This window comes from Hyperoodon ampullatus, assembly GCF_949752795.1.
Source record: "Hyperoodon ampullatus genome assembly, chromosome: 5".
Lineage (NCBI taxonomy): Eukaryota > Metazoa > Chordata > Mammalia > Artiodactyla > Ziphiidae > Hyperoodon > Hyperoodon ampullatus.
This window is the reverse complement of record NC_136918.1, coordinates 35,568,848-35,593,871: the sequence shown is the minus strand read 5'-3', so window position 1 is coordinate 35,593,871 and position 25,024 is coordinate 35,568,848. Positions and strand designations below refer to the sequence as shown.

Genomic DNA, 25,024 nt, shown 5'->3' with positions numbered 1-25,024 from the left:
ACAGCTGAGCGTGTGTGTCCAGGCCTAGGAGCATGGGGATCAAGAGAGGCCTGCGGTTAGACTCAGCCCCCGCACCGGCACAGGCTCCAGCAGGGGGCGCCAAAGAGAAGCGTAAGGCCAGTCCGGTCAGCGCCCAGGTGTCCAGTCGGGGGTGGGCGGGTGCACGTTAGGGGCGTGGACACCGCCAAGGCACACCCCGGCCGCACTTAAGGAGCTGAAGGCCAGTGCCAGGGAAGAAGGAGGAAGAAAGCCCCGGCTGCTGTTGACCCACTTGGACCCACACCTAGACAAAACCCGCGCCAAACCCAGCCCCAGCTAGCTCTAGACTGCGCCATGCGGGGCCCCAGCGTGGCTCTGTGGCTCATCCTGGCTCTGCGCACTGGTGAGACCCCGCCGCCCGGCCCTGGGAGTAGGAGCTGGGCCGGGGGTCCTGGAGTTCTCCAGACACACACCCACCCACCCACCCACCCACCCATGAGGGTCCCGCGGGCTGGAAAAAGTGTCCTGAACCTTTGTCTCCCAAGAAAGAGGGGAGGCTAGAAAGGCGCGAGGCGCGAAGAAGGACGGGGGAGGGAACAAGCACTGACCGGGGCAGACCAGGATGTCTGGAGGGCTTCTTGGAGGAAGGAGAGGCGCGGGCAGAGGCGTGGAGGGGAGAGCCCTGGAGGGGCGGGGAGGTCCGGAGGGTGAATGCTCTTGATGGGCGAGGAAGCCCAAGGAGGGTTTGGGAGCCAGAACGGCTCTACTTCTCCTGAGCCCCCGTGGGGAGGGAGGCGGGAGAAGATTCGGGGGCATTGGAGGGGAGGAGGAGAGAGATGCTGCCCGGGAGCGGGCTCCAGGGCGCCCTGCATGGACGGGGGGTGGGAGGCGCAGACCGGGACTCCTCGCGTCAGCACGGGCCGCTCCCAAGGGAGTCACGGTCCCGGACGCTGAGACGTGAGGCCGGACCTCCGGGAGCGGCTCGCGGGGATCGCGGGAGGAAGCTGCTGAAAGGATGGCTTCAAGCCACCGCTCTGACCTCGTCAGTACAAAAAATGGACCTGCCACCCCGGTCCGGGCCCGGCAGTTGCTAGGCCTACCAGGGTGCAGCCTTGGAGCACTGGAGAGGGCGAGGGCACCTCCACATTCCAGGGGGCCCCCCGGAGCCAGGGAAGGCGGAGGGGGCCAAAGGGAGGCTGTGGAGGAACCGGCAGCCTTGACCCTTGGGGTGGGGATGGAAAGCACAGGCTGCCTTGAGAGGGTCCCTGGCGGGTGGAAATGGACCCAAAGCCTCAGGCTTCCCAGGAGCACAGGCATCCCTGGCAGGGCTGGCTGGGAGGGTGAGTGGTGGAGGACCTCGGGTCTGCAAAGGCAGCAACCTCAGGGAGCTGGGCACCATGTCTGCTGGGCCCCCAGGATCCCCAGATCATGGGACCCAAGAGGGTCCCCATCAGGAGGAGGGGCCTAAGAGGCAGTCCACTGAGGACCTTGTGTCCTGGCTCTACAGAGGTTTACTTACAACGCAGAAGGTGGTTTCCTCATCTGCTTTCTCAGATGACAAAACAGGCTCAGAGAGGTCAGATAGGTTACCTGAAGTCACCAGCTGGAGGAGCAGGAACTTGAACCCAACCTGCTGACTCCTCACCCTCCCCTTGTCAGGGGCCTGGCGCTGTGCCCACAGAGGGTAGGTCTGCAGGGGGCATAATCACAGATGCTCCAAAGGGTGCAAGACTCCTCAAGGTCAGCCACAACCACTTCCCAGTCTCATGTCCCAGTTCATGAGGAGGACCCAGAGACACCACTGAGTGAGAGAACCCAGTCCAGCACCCTCTTGCTGGAGACACACAGACCCAAGAGGGGCAGGAAACAGCCAGTGCTCCTTCCACCCACCAGGCTGTGCTCCAGGCCAGGGAGGGGGTGGGGGTAAGCCCAGCTGCTACCTAGGGAAACCCTCAGGGCCTATGCAAAGGGCCCGGCTCTGAGCCGTGCTGGGCAAGTGCAGGGAGTGCATGGCCCACGCACAGCTTTGCCGGTGAGCCCGGCCCCCTCCCAGCCTGTGACACCTCTTTGTGCCCCAGTACCCCACAGTGAGAGGGCAGGGCTGCTGCACAGGACTGGCTATACATGCTGACGGGGACACTCGGGCTGGGGCTGCTGGAGCTGGGCCTCACTGTCTCCCACCACCCCCACCCCACCCCCACCCCTGTCCCAGCACTCGGAGGGATGGAGGTGCGATGGTGCACCATCTCAGACCCGGAGCAGCAGAAGTGCAGTGACATGAGCAAGGCCTTCCAGCAAGCCAGCATCCAGCCCTCCCTCCTGTGCGTCCAGGGCACCTCAGCTGACCACTGCCTCCAGCTCATCACGGTGAGTCCTCTCCCTTCCGCTCTGCACAGACGAGAGGGCTCTGACTCAGGAGGGAGCGCACAATAGCCTCATTCACCGGGAAAGGCTCCGGAGTCCTCCCCACCGCCAGGGCCCCCGCGATAGGATCTCCTGAGTCTCCCCCACAACAAGGGCCAGCTTGTTTCCTGCCCAGGCGCTGGGAGGCCCAGGGAGGGCCCTGCTCAGGGCACCGGTGGGGAAAGGTGTCTGAGAGGCACAGAGCCCCTCCACATGGGGGACATGACCCGCCCCACCCAGGGGAGCCCAGACAGCAGACCCCTCCGCGGCCCATGGCAGTTACTCACTCCTTGGAGTTTTCCAGAACTGGGCTTGTGTGTTTTCTGGGGCAGGAGGAACAGGGCCAGCAGTCCTGGGTGGGTACATGGTGGGTGGGAGAGCTGTTCTGAGGGGCGGGAGATCTGCTAACTGGCACAGACTCAGTTAAGAGGCAGGACTTCAGTACAGGACGAGGTGTGGAGAGAAGCATCGGGGGCAAACACAAGGGGACCCGGGTTTTCATTCCAGCTTAGCCCCTGGTGCGCCCCCAGAGCTAATCCAGTCACAATCCATGTGGCCAAGGGCTTGGGCCAGGCTCCACTGTGAGGGTGGAAACCAATTATGTTGAAGTACCATTTTACCCGGGGACCCCATTTGTGTTTTAAAACAAAAAGGAAACAATTGAAGAGGATATTTGTAGGATTCAATCTGCATCTTAAAGAGAAAACCCGAGAAACAGGTTAGTAGCAGAGGCAGGGGGTTGAGAAACAAGAAGGTGAGGGAGGCTCACTTTTCACGACTTTTCATTTTGTGCTATCTGATTTTTAACTATGTGTAGTCCTATAAAATTAATATTTTTTAAATAACATAATTATAAAAACAAGGTGAGCCCTTGGTCCTGGTCGGGGGAGACACCTAGGCCCTGGCAGGGAGGGGCCTGAGAAGCTGAGCCAGGACAGGGCTCCCAGGCCAGATGATGAGGACCACGTGGACCTCCAGGGCTTTTCAAGGGGCCCTGAGCAGGTGTCCCTGAGCTCCTGGCTGAGTGCCCCTGGGGCCAGCCTACACTGACCCACCTGTTCCCAGCAGGCCGGGGAAGCTGACGCCATCACTCTGGATGGAGGAGCCATTTACGAGGCGGGGAAGGAGCACGGCCTGAAGCCCGTGGTGGGCGAGGTGTACGATCAAGGTCAGAGGGCCAAGCGGGAGGGGGCTGGAAGGAGAGAGGAGGTCACTCAGCAGTACGTCCTTGCTGGGCCTGGCCCGACCCTGCAGCCCCATAGCTGGTCAGTAGTCCTGTCCCCAGAGCCGGGGGTGCCAGAGACACGAAGGGCTGACCTGAGTTTGTTCTTCCTCATGGGGAGCCCAGCAGCCCCCTAACCGTCACCCACAAGCTTTTACTGAGGGGCTACCCCATGGCTGGTGTAGTGCGGGGCATGACTGCCAGGTGAACGAGGCATCAGTGATGCCCAGCTCCCCGCACTCTCCAGTGCCCTCTGTCAGATGCAGCGTGGAGTGGGGATGGGGCCAGACAGGAAGTGGTGACTAGGAGCTGCAGAGCCCACAGACCAAGAAGGAATCCCCGTTCTGCCCCTTCCTGTCATCCTGTGTGACCTTGAACAACTTCCACTTCCTTGACCATAAAATCAGGATAGTGGTCCCTGCCCTGTCACATGGATTAAATGAGCCAGTCTGTGTGCACCTGACACATGGTGCATTTCTTTGCCCCGGCCCTGCACTCACACCAGACATGCCTCTGGCACAGCCTGCCCTTTGGATACCCACCCCTCGCCTCTACCTGTGTCTGCCGCAGCCCAGCTCAGCTGTCACCTCCAAAGAGCTCCCCTGGGCCCCCCCACCCCTGCAGAGGGCCTCTCTTTCCTGCTTTCCAGAGCACTGACTCACTCCACAAGGTCCTTTCCCCTCTGTCTGTTTTTTTTTGTCCTCAACACAGCGAGTCCCCTGAGGCAAGCCTGGTCTTCATCCTTGTATACCCCTGGTGCCTGGTACCCAGCACAGGGCCTCGCTTGGTCACCTGTTGAATTGATGACCGTCAGATGACACAGGACACAGTCCAACCCTGCAAACCAGCCAGGCTTTCCACTCAATGGCCAGAAACAGCCCTGCCTCATGGGCCCCAAACACAGCTCTTCCTTTTTAATTAATTCAGCACATTCATTGAGCACCTACTACATGCCAGTCATGAGCATAGAGCAGTAAGCAAGAGAACCCATTCCTGCCCTCAAAGAGCAAGAATCACATAGTAAACAAACACCAAAAACTGTAGTTACAAATGTGCTGGGTGCTGTGAAGGAAGGAAAGGCCATGAGAGAGAAGATAAGGGCTGTGGAAGACCGGCTAAAATAGAGCAGACAGGAGGGCTCGTCTGGAGAGGTGACATTAAAGTTGCTCTCTGGGGCTTCCCTGGTGGCGCAGTGGTTGAGAGTCCGCCTGCTGATGCAGGGGACACGGGTTCGTGCCCTGGTCCGGGAAGATCCCACATGCCGCGGAGCGGCTGGGCCCGTGAGCCATGGCCGCTGAGCCTGCGCGTCCGGAGCCTGTGCTCCGCAACGGGAGAGGCCGCAACAGGGAGAGGCCCGTGTACCGCAAAAAAAAAAAAGTTGCACTCTGAAAAGTGTCCCAAGTAGAAAAGAGCTTGGTGAGTTCAAGAAGCTAGAAAGAGAGTGGGGAGTCAGAGGGTGGGACCAGACAGGCTGCTTAGGTTGACAGGGGCCAGGCTTAGGGGTGCAAGAAATAACACTGGCTTGGTTTTCTAGAACTCAGCTTCGTTATGATCATGGGCATCAGACCACCCCCGGGCAGTCGTGTACATGTCTCTGTGTGATGGATGCCCTCTGGTCATCAGTCCCATAGAGGAGTCATCCCTGTCTTGTCTGAATGGCCTCTTCCAGGCAACCTCTGGCCCAGGGGAATCTTTTGCAAGGCTGTAGAGCCTCGCCCATCCACATGCACCCCATTCAGGTCTTGAGTGATTTGGGACCAAATCGTTCATGTCTCTCTCCTTCTCTGTGTGTGTGTGAGTGTCTGTGTGTCTGTCTCTCTCTCTCTCTACCCCTGCGTCCCTGGCCCAGCGCTGAGAAATCGCGTTTTCTAATCTGAGGGAAGTCCCTGCCCTGCTGCCCCTGCTGCTCCCAACCACTTTTCTTCCCATAACATGATACCATCCCCTCACATCCTCTAAGTTCTCCTAAGGGGCTAGACTTCTGGAAGACGAAAGACTTGCAGGCTACTTCGGCTTTTGGTTTGGCTACAGAGCTCCCTTGATGTGTGCACATGTAGACCCAGCTGAGTGCCAGCTGGCTCGGGAAGGACAAGGGGGAAATTAATGAATGAATGAACATCTCAAGATAATAGCTACGGCAGAGGCTGGAGGGGGCGGGGTCTTGTGATACAACACGTGGATTGCAACCACTTGCTCTCTTGGTACTGGAATGCCATGCACGCACGCACGTGCATATCCACATACGTGCACGCGTACACACATGCGTCCGTGCACACCCCCGCACCCTTCTCCCTCAGCCTTCCCAGGCAGGGTCTCAGCCTCCTTCCCACCCTCACTCCTCTCCTCTCCTCTCCTCCTAGAGGTCGGTACCTCCTATTATGCCGTGGCTGTGGTGAAGAGAGGCTCCCACGTGACCATCAACACCCTGAAAGGCGTGACGTCCTGCCACACGGGCATCAACCGGACGGTGGGCTGGAACGTGCCCGTGGGCTACCTGGTGGAGAGTGGCCGCCTCTCGGTGATGGGCTGCGACGTGCTCAAAGGTGAGGGCTTGGCCACCAGCGGCTTCTCCCGCAGGGGCTCTGCATTTCCCCTCGTGGGACAGCCCCCCTCCGGGCTCACCTTCACTACGCCTCTTTTAAGGGGCAGCACAGCCACCTCCCCTGGGCCTCCCCGGACCCCTTGTCGACAGCATGACTCCCTCCTGTCCACTGGCCGGCCTGCTGCTGCCCCCACTTACATTTCTGCCTGGCTGGCTCCTCCAGGCACTCAACCCTCACTCACTCCTCCCGGGGCCCCCGGCACAGCCAAGCACAGGCCCTGCAGGCCCACCCCACGGGAGGTGGCGAATCGCCCAGGAGCACCTCTCACCTGGTGTAGACATGGTTGCCGTTGCCACGAATGTGTCCTTAGCTTTACAAGGTCAGAAGCCGTATTTTTTCAGGACCCAAACAAGCTGCGGACTTGTGCCCAGAAAGCTCACAAGTGGCTAATCAGAGACCTGCCATTGATTCACAGGTGGTGAGAATAGGGCCCTCCAGCATGTGCCCCGTGAAAGTTGAGCGAGGGCAGGAGGTGCTGAGGGGACCTGGCTGGGAGCACAGAGCCCTGGTTCTGGTGACCTGGACAGAGGCCCATGCTTTGGGCCTCTTTTCCCGGTCACCCGCTGGCCACCCAGCTGTGTCAGTCTGAGGTGGCCCCTGACACATGACCACCTTCCAAACTGCCCTCTTGGGACCACACCACCCCTTGAGGAGTTTCAGGCATCCCCAAACCCCTTGTTCCTGAGTGTGCTGCTTCCTGGTTTGCTCTGCACATAGGCAAGCACCTGATCTTTCACAGCCCAGACTTTGCTGTGGGTACATGTGAGTTTACACCCGGGCTCAGCATGACCTGCCCTCAGAAAGATTACACACTGAACTTCAGTTTCCTCACCTGTAATGGGGAAATTAACACTTACTCCAATGCTGTGGCGTTGGGAGGACTGGGGTAATCTCCACAACATTTTTGCAGAATGCACGGCACAGGGGCTGTGCTCACTGCAGGGACCTGCTGTTATTATGAGCTCAGCTCCCCTCCCTCCCGGTCACTGTGGTGCACACACACGTGATGCATACACACATGCACACACACATATATACCTGTACACACGTGCACGCGTACGTGGGCACACGCATCCATGCAGGCACAGACTCACACACTACACACATGCATGCTGCCCCCACCTGCACACACACATACACGTGGATACTCTACCCCCGTACAGCACCGTGCACAAGGGCCTGGAAGCCACGTCCACTCAGATGGTGCCCAGCTGTGGGAGGTTTACCAGTAATTTGGCACATTTATTAAATATCCACTCCCCTGCGAGGATGCAGAAAGACCAAGAAAGGAACCTGCCCTGGAAGAGCTTGGTTTAGCCGAGCACAATGCAACTGGCTCACCCTACATGGCACTAGGGAGTTCTTGGGCGCAGGATAAATATTTGCCAGGAGGGTGGACTCGGGGCCTGGGTGCTGGCAAGGGCCCCAGAATCCTGCAGATCCTGAATTCGTCCCCAGCCAGGCCTCCTTCTCTGCTGTTTCCCTCCCCTCCCTGTGTTTTGAGAAGTGTAGTCTATAAAATTGATTATACTCTTTAAGTAATCATTTATTTCCCTACTTTCACTGATTAACTCCTTCTGAAATGAAACCCTCAATGAGAACACTATCTGGTTGATAGTTGTCCTGTGTGGCCATTTGGGGGTAAACGTTTTATCCCCCTGAGCCATTTTTAAATAACAGCAGTCACTCTCCGACGCCCACACTTTTGTGGCCCCCGTCCGGGAACCACTGAGCAGATCCAGTGCTCCAGTTTTGCTCAGACTGAAGCCTGGGGCGTTGGGGAGCCCAGCCCTCCTGACTCCAACCCGAGTGGCCTGAGCACTCCCTGGAGGATGGGGCGGGGTCTGATGCTGTGTGACTGACCCCCTCTGTCTCTTTCCCACAGCTGTCAGCGACTATTTTGGGGGCAGCTGCGTCCCCGGGGCGGGAGAGACCAGTTACTCAGAGTCCCTCTGTCGACTCTGCCGGGGCAACACCGCTGGGGAAGGGGTGTGTGACAAGAGCCCCCTGGAGAGATACTACGACTACAGCGGGGCCTTCCGGTGAGAGGGGCTGGGACGGGGCCACAAACACAGGAAAAACACCTCGGCACAGGGAGGGCCCCTGGGGCAGTGGTGATGTCAGCTGCCTCTCATCAAAGCACCCTTTATATAGTCCTTGTGCCTGGTTAGTTTAAAAACCTCAAACTGGTATATGCCTGGCGGGATTTGCTCATAAAATCAACATGTTTGGTATATTTAGAGAAGTAAGGGCTCAGAGAGAAGAAAATGGCCAAAACAGCCTTTGGTTCCCAGATCCCCGTTCTGGTGTCTGAGACCTGGAGGGAGGATGCTGGAGTGGGGGAGCATAGGGGGGACCCCCGAGGCTTGATGCTCAGGGCTGGCGTCTCTCTGCCCCTGTTCAGGTTGGCACTTTAGAGCAGCCCTCCATGGAGACAAGAGAGTCTCTAACTGCTTGTGGTGCACTTCCATCTGTCCACAAAAGAGGAAACACTCGATGGGGGCTGGCATGGGAATCTCCCAGGTCCCTCTGACGGCCCTGGCCACAGTGTTTCCACCTGGAACCCAAGAGCCTGTTGGGGCCCCATGCCCCAGGGTGTAATAAGGGAAATGCAGTTTGGGGCACAGAGAGAAAAAACAGTTCTTGGTCCTCCAAGCCAAAGACTCTCGCCCACCCCATATCTCCTGGTGTCATCCCCCCAGTCCAGTCCCTGCTTGTTTGCTGGCTGTAGGGACCCAGGCAGCCCCTTTGCCTAGTAGGCCCTGACCTGCCTCTGTCACTGGGCAGTGACAGAGGATCCACAAAATCCTTGTCCCTTCCGCTCAGGGCTTTTGGTATGATCTCAGGAATCATCTTCAACACATCCTGAGTGTTAAGGCTGCTGATCAAGCAGCTGCCATATGATCACCCGCTCCTTTCAGGCCCCAAGCTCAGCTGTACAGGATCTATACGGCTTATAAAGGATCTCTCCCTATGGGAGCCACTTTCTCATCCCCACTTTACAGGCGATAGAGGCTAGGAGGGCTCCACAACTTGCCAAAACCACACAGCCAACAAACTGGGAAACTGGAACCCAGGACAGCATGACTGTGAAACCCCTGCCCTCCATGACCCCACCCCCCATGCCCAGGCCAGACCTCCCGAGGTGGAGGATGGCCGCTCATTGCTTCCACCTGTGCAGGTGCCTGGCAGAAGGGGCCGGGGACGTGGCCTTTGTGAAGCACAGCACGGTGCTGGAGAACACAGACGGTGAGTGGAGGGGCTGCCCCCAGCGGCGGATCTCAGGGCCCATAACGCTCCCCGACAGAAAGAAGGAGGTGGGGCTCACCGACGGAGCTCAGCGGCTCTGCGGGCAAGGGAACCCGCTGAGCGGCTCTGCCCCGCTCTGATACGTTTCTGGCCTTGGGTTCCGTTTCCGTGTGAAGATTCTGCTTTGGAAGAAAAAAAGTTTGCAAACCTCTGCACTAGCTGTCATCTACTGTCCCTTCCAGCCTTTGTTCCTTTTCCTGAAGAAGCCATCCCTTATCCCTGGACGAGGACTTGATAAGATGGGTTGGTGTTAGGTGTTGATCCATTATACCACTGTCATTTAAAACTTTTTAGATTTTGAAATAATTGAGCTTTAGAAAAGTTGCAAGAATAATTCAAAGAACCCCCATTTATTCCTTATCCAGATTCCAGCGTTGAGCATTTGCCACGTGGAATTGATCATTCTTTCTGTACGTGTGTGTGTCTTTCTGAACCATCTGAGAATATGTTTGCCCACATCACACCCTTTAGTACATGTCTCCTAAGAACAAGGTGATGTGGACCTCACCACAGTGCAGTTATCAAATTCAGGAAATGTAGCATCGACACAATATTTAAGCTACAGTCCATGTTCCAGATTCACTAATTGTCCCAATTCTGTCCTTCGTAGCAATTTTTTCAGGCCAGGGCCTGATCTTTGATCACACATGGTATTTAGCTTTTAGGTTGCTTTAGTTTCCTTTAACTTCGAACAGTTTCTCAATCTTTGTTTTTAGTGACATTGACATTTTTGAAGAGTCAGGCCGGTTATTTTATAGAATGTACCCTAATTTGGATTTGCCTAAGAATCTTCTATTTTTTTTTAAATTGAGGTATAATTTACATACAGCAAAATGCACCCTTTTTGAAGTACTGTTCTATGAGTTTTGCCAAAAACATACTGTTGTATAACCACCACCACAATCAAGATAGTGACTGTGGCAGACCTTTCACCCCAAAAGTTCCTTCATACCCCTTTCTGGTCAATCCCTTCCAACCTCCTCCCTGATGCCCACCAGTCAGTCTTTTGTCTCTGCAGTTTTGCCTGTTCCATAATGTCTGATCATTGTCTTTTTAAAAGAATCATTATCTCTTTTTTTTGTTAATCTTTCCTTTTAAATCAGAAGGTCCATCATGTAGTCTGACATTCATGAAGGCAAACAACATGAACCAGGTTGGAGAAAAAACTGATCTGAAAAAGGAGACATAGGATTGTCTTCAGAGCAGGATGATCCTATGATGAGTCAAGCAAACGAGAATTTGGAAGATGGAGAAAGAATTAGGGGTGTATTGGGTTAAACCCATCTCTTTTAAAACGTTGAGGATAGTCTAAGGAAACCTAAGGAAGTAATTTTTTAAAGAGTTGTCTTCAGGCAAAAAGGTTGGTAAGAGCAAAAGAGTAGAATTGACATAAATGTTCAAAGTAGTGAAGTAATATGGTTTTAATTGTCCCTAGTGAAGAAAAACAGGAGTGGCAGATCGAAATACCTAAATGATGCATTTGTCTTGAGGGAGGGCCAAATGATCCCTTGGAGCTCTATTGCAAAGGTTTTGCAGCAGTTTATAAATAGAGGAAAGTTGGGGAGTGGGGAGAGAATGACACTGAATAATTGTTGAGAGTGCTATAAATTATCATGCAGGGGCTTCCCTGGTGGTGCAGTGGTCGAGAGTCCGCCTGCCGATGCAGGGGACACGGGTTTGTGCCCCGGTCCAGGAAGATCCCACATGCCGCGGAGCGGCTGGGCCCGTGAGCCATGGCCGCTGAGCCTGCGCGTCCGGAGCCTGTGCTCCGCAACGGGAGAGGCCACAACAGTGAGAGGCCCGCGTAACATAAAAAAAAAAAAAAAAAAAAAATTATCATGCAGTCATTAAAAATGACCTTTATGGACTTTTCCAAACTATTACTCTCTTGGTTTTCTGGTTTATTTTTAAATAGTGAATAGAGTGTTCATGATCCCACAAATTATCTTTTTCCCTCCTGTTTTCTAGCAGAGGTTTATCCTACTCATTTTAAAATTTAAAAGTCATTAAAATATTGTTATGTAGGGCCATCTGTGGTATGTCTTATTGCATGAGTTATAATCCTTGAAATTCGTCTTCTTAATATTCCTATTTGGTGTTGATATTCGCTCTTATAAATGAGTTTTATGGAAAGCTTCCAGTAACGTGGAAAAATATTTTTAAATAAGTAGGATGCAAAATTGCCTCTCATGTATGTCCTTAACCATATTTAAAATAGTTAGAAAATAGAATAGGAAAAAGGACATAGAGGAAAAATACCAAAATATTAATAGCTGGAGTTGTGGCTGAAGCTTTGGGAATTTACCCTTTTCTCTCTGGGCCACGGTTCTGGTGAATTCTGTCAGGGTTTGTTTCCACCATGGCCTCCCCCACCCATCCCCTGCCCTCTGCTCAGGGCTAAATTTAGTGCCAGACAGCAGTGGTGAACTCCTGACACATTTCTCTCTCTCATCCTAAGCTTCTCTTACTTTCTTACTCTTTTTACCTTTAATGAGCAGTTCTGTTTATATATATTGAGTTATTGTCAGAGATTTCAAATCCATTTTATTACTAGAAATTGGTGACAAATAAAAAAATGTAAGTAAATAGACACAGTCTACAGAGACACCTGGTTTTGTGCGGTGCAGCCACCGAGCTCCTCTTCATTCTGAGTTCTGGTCTCACCTCCTGGTGTGGTTCTGGGTTCTCACTTCTTGGTGTGGTTCTGGTTCTCACCTCCCGTAAGGGTTTCTTTTCACTGTGGGTCTGTGGCCATGAAACCCTAAGCTCTCCCCAGGCTCCCTCTCACGGGTCCTCCCTGATGTCCCCACCAAGCCTCACCCAGGACAGGAGTTGGCTCACCACAGGATTCCCATCTTCCCAGGGAAAACCCTGCCCTCCTGGGGCCAGACACTGCTGTCACAGAACTTCGAGCTGCTGTGCCGGGATGGCAGCCGGGCTGATGTCACTGAATGGAGGCGATGCCACCTGGCTCGGGTGCCTGCTCATGCCGTGGTGGTCCGGGCCGACACAGATGGGGGTCTCATCTTCCGGCTGCTCAACGAAGGCCAGGTGAGTTCAGGGTCCCCCACACAGTTTCTCAGGGCGATGCTGGACCTTCTCATCTCTCACTGGGGTTGGAGCTCAGAGCCATCCTGGGGCTGGGCCAGCCAGACTAGGAAGGCCAGGACCCCGAGGCCCTGCCCTGGGACAGACCCCAGCTGGGGAGCCAGACCTCTGGGGCGTTCAACCTCAGGCCAACTCAGAGTGAAGAAGGGACCAACTGTGCCAGCTGGCGGCGAGGAGGGCTGGCCAGAGTGAGGAGGCCAGGGGACTCAGGCACCCCTCAGAGAAAGCTCCTGGCACTTGTGGCTCTTAAAACGAAAATCAGAACATATGAGCAAATAAACAAAATGACAAAACCAATAAATGTCAAAGTATACCATTAATTAAGTGTGGTGAATAATGTTTTGCTGAAACCGCTGCTTACAAGAGCAGCAAGCTTCTGCCCGTGGGCCACACCAGCTTTAGTTAGTTTTGTTCATCCATACCACCGATGCTCAGCCCCATTGCTTGTGCTGAGTACCATCGCACACCTGGGCCACGAGCCACGTGTTCAACCGGCTGAGTATGAGAAGGCAGAATGCACTGGGGGAGCACAGGGCAAGGAGGGAGATGGAGCCCCCCCCGGTCCTCAGAGTGGGTGCCTGGCCTGAGAGCCCAGGAAGAAGGAAGTGGTGGCTGAACTGGGAGGAAAGGATTTGCCCCTGCAGCTGCTCACCAGCCCACACCCCAACCCCTTGACACACAGCGCCTGTTCAGCCATGAGGGCAGCAGCTTCCAGATGTTCAGCTCTGAGGCCTACGGCCAGAAGAACCTGCTGTTCAAAGACACCACCTCCGAGCTGGTGCCCATCGCCACGCAGACCTATGAGGCATGGCTGGGCCGCGAGTACCTGCATGCCATGAAGGGTCTCCTCTGTGACCCCAACCGTAAGTCCAGCTGTCTCTTCTCCCGCCGGCCCTCGCCTGACCGCAGGCGTGGCCAGGCCTTCTGGAGAGGTGGCCAAAGGAGGACACTCGCCCCAGAAGGTGTGCGTGTCTCTTGGCCTTGATGGGAACCTGTTGCTTCCACCTTCCTGCCTCCGGGGGTAGGGGAAGAAGACTCTGGAGTCGCATGGCCTGCTGGACCCTGGAAACCCCACCTGCTCCAGGGGGTGGGATCCAGACCCGAAGGGTCTCCTTGTCCCTCCATACAGAATGTGTCAAGTCGTGTCATTGTCCCTCCACCGTGCCTCACTCCTCCTCACCACATGGCCACGGCCCTGGCTCTGGCACTGTCTCTCTCCTGGACCCTTAAAGTAGTCTACAAATGGGTTTTGCATCTATCCCCCGCCCCCGCGTATCCACCACCTACAGCCAGGGACATGGTATGCCGGGCCTGAGTTGTATACACGACAGCCATGATCTGCCTCAAGCGTCCTCACAGCCCCTTGAAAGAGGTTCGGTGGTCCCCTTTCTGGGTAAGGAAACAGGATCAGATGGTGAAATAACTTACCCCTTGTAGCTAACCATGGGAAGAGCCAGAATTTCCCTTGGGTCTGACTCCAGGCTCCTCCTGCTGGGGGCCAGCCCCGAGGCAGGCCAGCGTGACCACACGCCCACACGCCCACACCCACACAGGGCTGCCCCACTACCTGCGCTGGTGTGTGCTGTCCACGCCCGAGATCCAGAAGTGTGGAGACATGGCTGTGGCCTTCAGCCGGCAGAGGCTCAAGCCGGAGATCCAGTGTGTGTCTGCCGAGTCCCCCCAGCACTGCATGGAACGGATCCAGGTGGGAGCCGTGTCGAGACGGGCAGAGCGGGCCAGGTGGGTGGGCAGTGGAGAGCGGTCGCGCCGTGGGAGGGGCGGGCCGACTCCCCCTGGCGGACACCGGCGCGCCCCCGCGGGGAACGCCCCCTCGCGGGAGAGGCCCCCCCGGGGGTGGGCGCCGGGACGGGGAAGAGCATGGCGATGGGTCTGGCTCCCTCGGCCCCGGGATTCGGGGAGCCCTGCTGCCGGGGGCGGGGGGGGCTGTAACACTCGGGGAGGGTGGGATGGTCGGTCCTTCCCGGCCCTCCGTCTGTCCCACCTGGTCTGGAGGACACAGGGTAGCCTGCGGAGGAGAAGAAAGTGTCCTGTGACAACGCCACAGAGAAGGGGGAAGAGGAAGTGGCCGCAGCAAACAGCCATCCCACCTGGGGGGCGGGGCAGAGGGGGGCTCCCCCGCACTGAGCAAGTGGGCAGGCGGCAGAAGGACCGTGAGACTGGCTCAGCTTGGCACTCATGACCCTGTGGCCTTGGGCAAGCCCCTCCCCCTTTCTGAGTCTCAGTTTCCCCTTGTGCACAATACGGGGTGGCCTTGGCTCATCATTTATTAAACTGCAACCCAGTCAGAAATACATTTTCCATCAATCACAGTCTAGTACACAAAAACTGTTCTTTCAGATATAAACATGTAAAGATATGTATCCCCTATAGAGAGATATGAAGCCAAACAGTACTTACCTTCACTAAGTGCAATGTGCACTGATAGTCTCTGGGGTAGTCTATCCTAGTCTTTTTTTTTTAAGCTTGTCATGGCCCATTAAATTGACTAAGCCTTCGTTAATATGCCTGCTGCCTGTAGTTTAAAGCACAGGCCGTGTCTCTGAAAGCCCATTCAGCTCTGTCCTGCTTCGCTTCTCTGACTGGAGACTGAGACCAGGAGTGGGAGACGCGCCCGAGGCCCTGCAGTCAGGGATGAAGTCCTACAGGGTTCTCCTCCACCCCTGGGTTCCTGGACTCATTTCCTCCTGCTTTTCAAGAGCTACGAGGTGGGGCCTGATGGTGAGGAGCCCTTTTCAAGGTGGTCCCCGAGTGCAGGCCAAGTCACAGCCCCTCAGGTGCGTCCACCCTGCCCCAGCCAGGCAGCACATGGCTCGAGAAGAGGCAAGTGGGCAGGAAGGACCGGGGCCCGGGATCGGGACACTAACAGTCTCACAAGCACGCACTTCCTGTGTACCGCGCACTGTGCTAAGCCTTCATGGGGGTTTCCTCAATTAATCCTCACAACGACACTGTGGGGTGGATATGATTACTATCGTACGTGGAGACTGGGGCTGGGAGAGGCTGAGGAAGTAACTTGCCCCAGGTCACCCAGCTCAAGGGCGGGGGAGCCCCTATCCCCAGGGGTTGATGAGAGCCGGATGTGGCACCGAGGGAGGGGAGCCCAGCAGGAATCGAGGAAGGGGGACTTAGCGGTGGGGACTCTTTTCCTAATCCTGGGCAGGCTGTCCTGTGGAGGAGCGGCTGTTCCAGGGGCACCAGAGCAGGGAGAGATGCAGGGAGATGCAGCTGTCTCCAGGCAAAATCCTTCTCTCCACCTGAGCTCACAGAGGGCCAAGGGGCTGCGCAGGGGCCTGTGGGGAGAGGAGTAGATGTGGGGGGTCCCTGAGAACCCCAGCCAAAGGCTCAGAGATCCTCAGTTCTAACTTCTGAGGTTCTCAGAGGTGATGTCCAGTGTAGCTCTAACACCCATTTCCTGCCTGACCACAGTGATGCAGGAAAGGAAGGGTCAGCTGGCTCAACCCCTGGGCTGTGGGTTAGGGTCTGGATTCCTCCTCAGCACCACACCACTGTGGAGAAGGTCTGGGTGGGAGCACAAGGGGTCCCCCAGAGAGGCACCCTCCAGGCTCAAAACGTCAATGCCACTGCCCGTTATTCCATCGTCATAACCTCATGCCTCTGGCCCTGAACAGCATCGGGCACCTTCCTGGGGTGCAGGTGTCCCCTCTGTACCCGGGCCCCAGCTTCTTCCCTTGGGGTATGGCTTGATTATCAGTTAACCTCTTGGCAGGGTCTGAGGAGCCACCTGTCCGGAGACTTCAGAATGGACACGTGGGGTGGGGTGCAGGTGACCTGGAGGGCTCTAGAGGTTTCCGAGGGAGAAGGGTCCTGGGCCCCTCCTGCTGGCTTCTGAGGCAGGGCTCTATCCCTCAACCCTGGAGCCTCCTCTCACAGACCCTGAGACTGCCATCTTTTCAGACCTGGCTCATTCACCCATTCACATATGCATTTGAGAAATATGTATTGCATTCGTGCTGTGTGCCAGCCCTTGGCCAGGTGCTGGGGATGCAATACAGTGCCCCAGGTCTCTGAGGCTGGCAAGCCGTGGGGAGACCCACACCGAGCATGAGAGCAGGCATTGTGCTAGGTTCTGCTCAGAACAGGGCCTGGCAACAGGAGACCCTCAGAAAACACTTGCTGAAAGATTGAAAGACACCCATGAATGGGAATGCTGGTGGTGGTTTGTTTCGGGCCTCTGGTCCTCCAAGCATCTCTCTTGCCTGCCCGTCTTCACAAGGAGAGGAAGGGGCAGATAGGGCAAGATGGGGTTCCCAGGGGAAGGGAACCTGAGGCCAAAGTCCCCGGGAGACCCAGCCTTGGCACCTCTGTCAGATCCCGACACCCAGAGCTGTCCTGGGGCCCACTCTAGCCTGGCCACTCTTTCTGTCCCCCTGCAGGCTGGGCAAATCGACGCTGTGACCCTGAAGGGCCAGGACATTTACACAGCGGGGAAGATATACGGCCTGGTTCCGGCAGCTGGGGAGCACTATGCCCGTGAGTGCAGGTGCCAGCCACCTGGCCTCGGCTGGGAGGTGGTTGATATTTTTATATTTATAAAAATGACTCATCAGAGCCTTTCTCCCCGGGCCAGTTGCTGTCTATCACAGGCAAGCCACACTGGCCCCGGGCACAGGGTGCCCAGCCAGTCACTGGAAGTCTGGCAGGCTTTGGAGAACTTTCTGTAAAGGGTCAGAGAGTAAACACTTCAGGCTCTGCAGGCCACACACAGACTCTGCTGCATGTTCCCCTTCTTCTTCTTTTTTCTTTTTAACAACCCTTTAAAAATATAAAAATTATTTTTAACTTGCAACTCAGGCTGTACAAAAACAGGCTGAGTAATTTGCCAAGCCCTGAACTAGAAAGCCTCCTTGGCCTCTTCCATCCAGACCGTGTGGCTCACGGAAGGTGGCCCTGGGACCCTCCTTCCTGTCGGTTCAAGAACACCTTCTCAGTGGCCTGGGCCAGGACCCAGGTGCTCTGTGCTGAGGTCTAGTGACCTCAGGTCTCCTCCACTTGGACGTGAAAACTCTCTCATCTTAGGGAAAGCACTTCTGCAGCCTCAGCTATGCCTCCACCTTTCTCCCAGGAGATGAGAAAAATACCACCTGAGTGTAAGGAAAGAAACAAATTCCTCTGGGTGAGGACTGTTGGAGGGTGCACAGAATGCTGAAAAGTGGAGCCCCACGGGCTGCTTCTCAGCAGTGAGGGGACACGCAGGGGTCCCGCTGCTGGATGTGCTCCCTGAACACCCACCCGGCCCTTGGCCTGGGCGCTCCTGAGCCCAGGCAGCCAGGGCCTAGTACCAGCGGGTAGAGGCGTATGGGGCCAGGACCACTGCTCTGAGGTCAAGAGCAGCAAGAGGGAATGGGTTTGAGGGAAGAAACGCCCCGTCAGGATCCGGCCCTGACTCTTGCTCAGCCGAGGCCACTAAGCATTAGATGAAGGGCCTCACTGGTGTTCCCTCCCCCAGCGGAGGACAGGAGCAACTCATACTTCGTGGTGGCCGTGGTGAAGCGGAACAGCTCCTATGCCTTCACCCTGGACGAGCTGCGGGGCAAGCGCTCCTGCCACCCAGGCTTCGGCAGCCCTGCAGGCTGGGACATCCCCGTGGGCGCCCTTGTGCAGAGGGGCTTCATCCGGCCCAGGGACTGCGACGTCCTCACAGGTACCATCCTCTATAGACACACAGATGTGCAAGCTCTTCTTTGGGGTTGGCTGGCATCAGGGCCAGCTCTGAGGGCTGGGGTCCTCTCCCAGCAAGACCCCACAGAAGGCAGCCCCAGAGAGATTTCCTCTTCCTCCTTGACATGCCCCTTGTTCTTGGGAAGGTTGGGGGATATTCTTGACTACACTTGAGACAGTCAGTGGTGTCTGGTTCTGTTGAAGATGCCAGTGCCCCTACCCACTTACTCACTCAGAGTGGAATAGTTCCAATGGGCATGGGGAGCGAATGCATTGGCCCTGGGCCTGGCTGTACCACCATCCAGTCATGGGCTGTCCCCCTGGGCATCTGGGGGACCTTGTTGGAAAGTGGCCAGCCATCTGTATAAGTGCTGAAGAAGACACGTTCACCAGGCACCCACCATATGCTATACGCAGGGCCCTCCCTGGGTGTTAAATCATGCACATTCCTGGTGAAGGGAAGGCAGGAGGAAGCTGGCTGCACACACACCTCTGTCCTGGCTGGCACCTCGGGGGAAAAAAACACATTTTTTTCCTAACCACCCACACAAGCACATGTAAGGTGTTAGAACTGGCTGTTCCCACTCCTAGACAGCTGGGCGGTTGCTCTGACTGGAACAGAAGAGTTTATGAGGTAGCGAGTTCCCCGTCCCTGAGGGAGTTCAAGGGAAGGCTGGGCGGCCACTTACCAGGGGTTGTCACTGGGGGTTCCTGTATCTAGACAACGTCTGCAATGCCCCCGTCCCTGTGATCCTCACAGGAGGAGACACGCCACTCTGAGCTGGTTGGGCACTGGAGCGGACGGGTGGCCTTGAGCCATGGGGCGGGCCAGTGGGCAGATCTGTGCAGGGAGCAGCCCACCCATCTCCCCGCTGGCCACTCTTTCTGCTGCTGGCCCCTCAGCACAGCCCTTCCCCTCTGCCCCAGCGGTGAGTGAGTTCTTCAGCGCCAGCTGTGTGCCCGTGAACAACCCCAAGCACTACCCATCCTCGCTGTGCGCACTTTGCGTGGGAGATGAGCAAGGCCACAACAAGTGTGTGGGAAACAGCCAGGAGAGGTACTACGGCTACAGCGGCGCCTTCAGGTACCTGGCGGGCCGGGAGGGGTGTGGGGAGGTGGTCCTGGGGCCAGGCACAGGGGTGGGACCTTCTGCCAACACCTGTCTTGGCTTCTTGTGTGGCAGGTGCCTGGCTGAGAATGCAGGGGACGTTGCGTTCGTTAAGCACACGACTGTCTTCGACAACACGAATGGTATGTGATGGTGCTGGGACACGGCAGGGCCAGATTCTGGCGGGGCTGTTCCCCATCTCCAGCAGAATCCAGGCGCTAGATGGTGCTGGGACTGTGGGCCAAGTGGCAGCCAGGAAAGACTGAGTCTAGAAGGCTCTGCCCCTTGGGGATCCCAGGAGCTCCAAAGGCCGAGTGGTAAGAACAGACCTCAGGCCACGTATCCAAATGCACAGGTCACATGACAGTCTTTATTTGTCTGGAATCCAAATCCCCATTCCACTGAAATGGTAGAAACTCAATCAATTTGGAGAGAACCCCTTCTGGGATGTTTATATGGCACCCAGGTGTGTGGGTAGAGGTGGCAGGGGCCTCTCTCCCCAGGGTTATCAGTTCACATCAGCATCTGGTGTTTGGTCCTGAGCAGGTCAATGACACGTGTAGGGAAATCACTCTGCAGCCCCCAAGCCGTGTGAGGCAGGGCACACCCCCATTCACATCATACAGGTGGTTTTTTTCTCTGGAGTCACCTTCGTGGGCTCCACCCGGGAAGAAGAGCCCAGGAACTCCTCCAGGACCCCTACGCCCCCACCTGAGGTCCTACCGGTGTGCAGGCCCTTGACCGTGCATCACTCCCCTGCCCCATCCTGTTCTCCCTTCTCAGGGAATCTATCCATTTTGAAGACTGAAAGCTGTTTCCCTCAACACTTTATTGTTTGCATTTTCTATATACTCTGCCTACACCCCTGGCTTTGAAACCCCAAACACTGGAGGTTAAGTCTTCTCCACTCTGTCCTAACACATCTCTTCCCAGGAGCTCAGGGCAGAAAGGCAGAAGGCCCGAAGAGGAGGAGGACATTGGCAAAGGGAAAGCAAGACACGCAGGGAAAAAACATCAGTCAGTGTTTCAAAACTCAGATCCCACCCTGCCTATGAAAGTCACTAAGCTGTAGACCAGTTGCCCCAAGAGAGCTGGAAGGGTTCCAGGCCCTATTGCCATACACCCCCTCCCCTGCCAACCTCCCACCAAGAACACTGGGGATCATCCCCGAGAAGGAGGGAACCGTGTGTTCCTGCAGGAGCTGTGAGCCCTGCCTGGTCCCAGCCTGTGCCCTCTGTGGTCCTGGGCTGAGGGCTGGGGAGGAGGCAGGGCCCTTGCGAGGTTCACCTGCAGTGAGGTGACCGCCTCCCAGGGTCACTCAAATTCTTTTATCTCTGCTCGTGAGCCCACCTGGAGTTCCTCCTGGAAATACAGGAAGACATAAAAATAATGTGATTCCTAAGAGTAGTGTTTGTCAGGAAGCCTTCGGACCAACCACCTGCATCAGAATTACTGGGCTGCTAGTTTAAAATGCAGATTCCTGGGCCCCATTCTAGACCTACCTGATGAGATTCTTTGCAAGGAGGGGCCTTTGAAACTGCATCTTACAGAGCCATACTTGGTGTTATACTTCTTCTGGCTTGAGAACTTCAGCTCTTAGGGGAGGAGCCCATCCCACCCTGAGACCTGTAACACACAGATGGAGTTCTTTGCCGGGGAGTGATTAAGAGCCTCAGTTTCTCCACCTGTAAAATGGGAGTGATCATCCAGTGCAGAGTTACATAGTGCATACTTCCTATTCCCTACGAATAACCTTATTAGCCCAGCTGGGTTCTCTCACCCTGACAACAGAGCAGAGCAACTGAAGAATGGAGAGGGCTGGGGAGCTGGCCAGATATCACCGCCTCTCCCCCGCCAAGGATTCTGGGATCCCCCCCGAGGAGAGCAGCCTCTCTCTATTCCTCTCCCTGCCTCTGCTCCATCCCCTCAGGCCACAATTCTGAGCCCTGGGCTGCTGAGCTCATGTCGGAGGAGTACGAGCTGCTGTGTCCCAATGGCGCCCGGGCCGAGGTGACCCAGTTCGCAGCCTGCAACCTGGCACAGATACCGTCCCATGCTGTCATGGTCCGGCCGGACACCAACATCTTCACTGTGTATGGACTGCTGGACAAGGCCCAGGTGAGCCAGGGCAGGGGCTGCCTCACTGGGAGGAGGGTGACAGAGGGGAGCCACGCCCCTGGGTCGCCTCAGTCTACCTGGAGCAGACTTGAGGAGAAACTGAGGAAGCCTGAGGGGAATTCTGTGATTTTCACTTAGCCGAAGCCATCCCTCCAACCACTGTGCCCTCTGTCACCTACATCATTAATTTTCCCTTCGCAGCCGGACTATTCTCACCAACATACAAACCTGCTGTTATTTCTACCATCTCGTAAAAACAAATGAACCCTCTTTTGGCCTCACATCCCCTTGTAGCCGTAATCCCACTCCCTTTTACAGCAAAACTCCTTCAAAGAGCCATCTCTATTCTGGAGTCATCAGTTCCTCCTCTCCTGGTCTCTCTTAAAGATAGAGACTACTCTGGAGAGGCCCCACCAGGGCCCTGAAACTGCCTTGGTCAAGGTCACAGTGACCCATGTTGCTGAATAGAGCGGCTGTTTCTCAGTCTGCCTCTCCCTGACCTCTCAGCAGCATTGGCTGCGGCTCCCTCTTCCTGAAGTTCACCTCCTTCCTGGACGCAGTTCCCCCGCTTGGTTCCCAGGGCCCCACGCTTGCCTGGCTCTCCTCCTACCTCTCTGGCCTCTCCTCCCAGTCTCCATTTTTTTTTTTTTTAATTTGACCCTGGTGTGAAATACATTTTATTTTTTTAATTAAGGGTACTTTAATTTATTAATTTATTTATTTATTTATTTTTGGCTGTGTTGGGTCTTCGTTTCTGTGCGAGGGCTTTCTCTAGCTGTGGCAAGTGGGGGCCACTCTTCATCGCGGTGCGCGGACCTCTCACTATCGCGGCCTCTCTTGTTGCAGAGCACAGGCTCCAAACGCGCAGGCTCAGTAGTTGTGGCTCACGGACCTAGTTGCTCCGCGGCATGTGGGATCTTCCCAGACCAGGGCTCGAACCCGTGTCCCCTGCATTAGCAGGCAGATTCTCAACCACTGCGCCACCAGGGAAGCCCTCCCAGTCTCCTTTGCTGGTTCTTCCTCGTTTCCCTGGCTGGTAACCACCTGAGTGCCCCAGGGTTCAATCCTAAGCCCTCTTCTCTGTCAGCACCTGCACCCATATCGATCTCGTCCAGCCACAGGTCATTAACTACAGTCTATATACTGATGACTCCTAAGTGTACATCCTCAGCCCTGCTTCAGTCCCACTCTTTAATCTCAAACTTGCATCTTTAACAACTACCTACTTGACATTTCAATTTCTAACAGGCATCTTGAGCTGAACAAATCAAAGTTGGACTCCCCTTTTTCCCTCCATCTTCCCCACTTCAGTGAATAGCAGCTTCAGCCTTTCCATTTCCTCAGGGGTCAGCTCAGACTCCTGTCTTCCTCTAACACTCTACTTCCAGTGCATCAGCAAATCCTATTGGCCTAAAAACAAATACCTAAAACACACCTAAAATTTGAACCCAGGCTGTCTGACAGCAGGGCCCCTGGTTCCCAACCTCCCCCTCTATGCACCCCCGACCTGACGTAGGCTGAAACTGACCTCCTTTCCCTCCACCCATAAGCGCCACAGACTCCCAGAGCCAGCTGGCTCTCCAGGCCAGTTCGTAACCTTTGAAATGATGTTTGCTCTCATCTTCCCCACAGAGTCCCTCTGTCCCAGGAGTTCTTGACTCTGGGTCCTTGGGCTTCCCCACGGGTCCCCAAACCCTCTGAAGTGATGTGGGGGAAGAGCTCTGTGTAGATGTGCCCTTTTCTGGGGAGAAGGCTGAGAACTTTCATCAGATCCTCAAGAGGATCCTTGAGTCCCCCCAGAAAGATCAATAACCACCTTACTCTTTCTTTCCCCCTTGATTGGTATTTAAAAGCTGACAGAAGCATTCGTCCATGTTCTCCTGATGTCCTGTATGTATTCATAATTTCTCACATCCCTTCTGGCCTCTTTAGTGACTCAGGGCAGGAGCCATAGCACACTCACCCCGAGGACCCTCAGCAAGGGAAGACAACAGCTGCTGCAAGAATCTCTTGGGTGCTAGGAGGGTGGGTTAGTAAAGGATATTCAACTCACCTAGTACCTTCTAGTGACAGAACAAAAGGCTGTCTTATGAAATCATTTGGGTTTGGGGAAAAGGACACCCATAAGATAGAGTGAGGAAGCCTGGTAGAAGAGGTTGAGGAGTGCTGAGCAGGTTTAGCAAACCCCTCGGTTATCTCAATTACATCATCTCTCATTTCTGGGTCCTTCTGCCTGTAAGGCTCAGGCTTCAGTTCTGTATCCAAGAGCTGGTTTGGTGTGATATTTCTGAACGGCTGTCTTACTGTGGTGGCTATGGTCATCTCTTCCTCCAAATCTGCTTTGGTAACAGAGGTCAATGAGTTGTCAAGCTTATGATTTCAAAGCAGAGTCTTGGCACCTGACTTTCCTTGCTCCTTGGTGTATAAAGCAGTTAGTGGCAAGTGATACCCAGGTGACCCTTTGTGAGCCCAGATGCAAAGCAGTTCTGCTGTGTGCTTCCAGGACCTGTTTGGAGATGACCACAATAAGAATGGGTTCAAAATGTTCGACTCCTCCAACTACCATGGCCAAGACCTGCTTTTCAAGGATGCCACCCTCCGGGCAGTACCTGTGGGAGAGAAGACTACTTACCATGACTGGCTAGGCCCCGACTACATGGCAGCTCTGGAAGGGATGCTGTCTCAGCAGTGCTCAGACACAGGTAGGGCGGGACAGGCGGGTTCACACCCCACAGAGGAAGAGTGGGCATACTCCCTGGGCATCTTTCACCCAAAACCTTGAGTGAACTGAAGGGCACTCTGGGTCTTTGCAGACGATCAAGGTGAAGTGTCCTGGGAGGGTCTGAAACACTGGCTGTGGAACCCAGACAGACCTGGATAATGATTATAAATGCTAAAAATAGTCACCCAAAGAGGATTCAGGCAACTGCATAAATATACATGTAGTATAATTGTGAAAGAAATGGATATGTAAAGAAACCAGGGGAAAGAAAAATTGTAATAGGGTAGCCAGAGGGAGCCCGAGGTGAGTTTAGTGCCCGAAAGTATTCTCCATCTAGTCCTGCACATGAGTGCCAGCGGGCCACAAATACGGCTCTCGGCCCTCGGAGGCCTTGACCACCTGTGTTTAATCCCTCAGCGCTCGTCGCTTCCAGGGTCTCCCCACTCCTGCTGCTGCTCCCGCCGGCCCTCGCGGCCAGCCTCCTCCAGCCCTGCCTCTGAAGCCGCTCTGGGCAAGCCTCGCCCTCCCTTGGAATGGAAGCCTACTCAGAAATCTCCCTAAATAAGGCCGCTCTCCTCAGTAAATCCAGTTAACACTGCTCAGGGGGAAACGTGTGCCGGGAGAGGAAGCGTGAGAAACCACAGAGCTCCCCAGGGCTGCGATTCCAACACTGAAGCTTCTGTGATCGCTCCAGAGTGGGATAAAGAGAGATGTTACAGCAAAGTCCCCCAGCTGGACTGAGCAGGTCTCTC

At 55.4% G+C, this 25,024-nt stretch overlaps 1 protein-coding gene across 1 annotated transcript; it reads left to right on the top strand.

Annotated features, from left to right (window-relative positions):
• Positions 1–333: 333 nt before the first annotated feature.
• MELTF (melanotransferrin) lies at positions 334–24,772 on the top strand (the record flags this gene model as incomplete). Its single annotated transcript, XM_079705571.1, has 16 exons — positions 334–382; positions 2,192–2,346; positions 3,451–3,550; positions 5,965–6,147; positions 8,093–8,249; positions 9,389–9,456; positions 12,380–12,567; positions 13,307–13,487; positions 14,178–14,329; positions 17,040–17,136; positions 18,113–18,307; positions 19,252–19,408; positions 19,508–19,575; positions 21,363–21,550; positions 24,054–24,252; positions 24,690–24,772. 16 exons carry the CDS (start codon positions 334–336, stop codon positions 24,770–24,772), a joined length of 2,220 nt encoding a protein of 739 aa, XP_079561697.1.
• Positions 24,773–25,024: the final 252 nt, after the last annotated feature.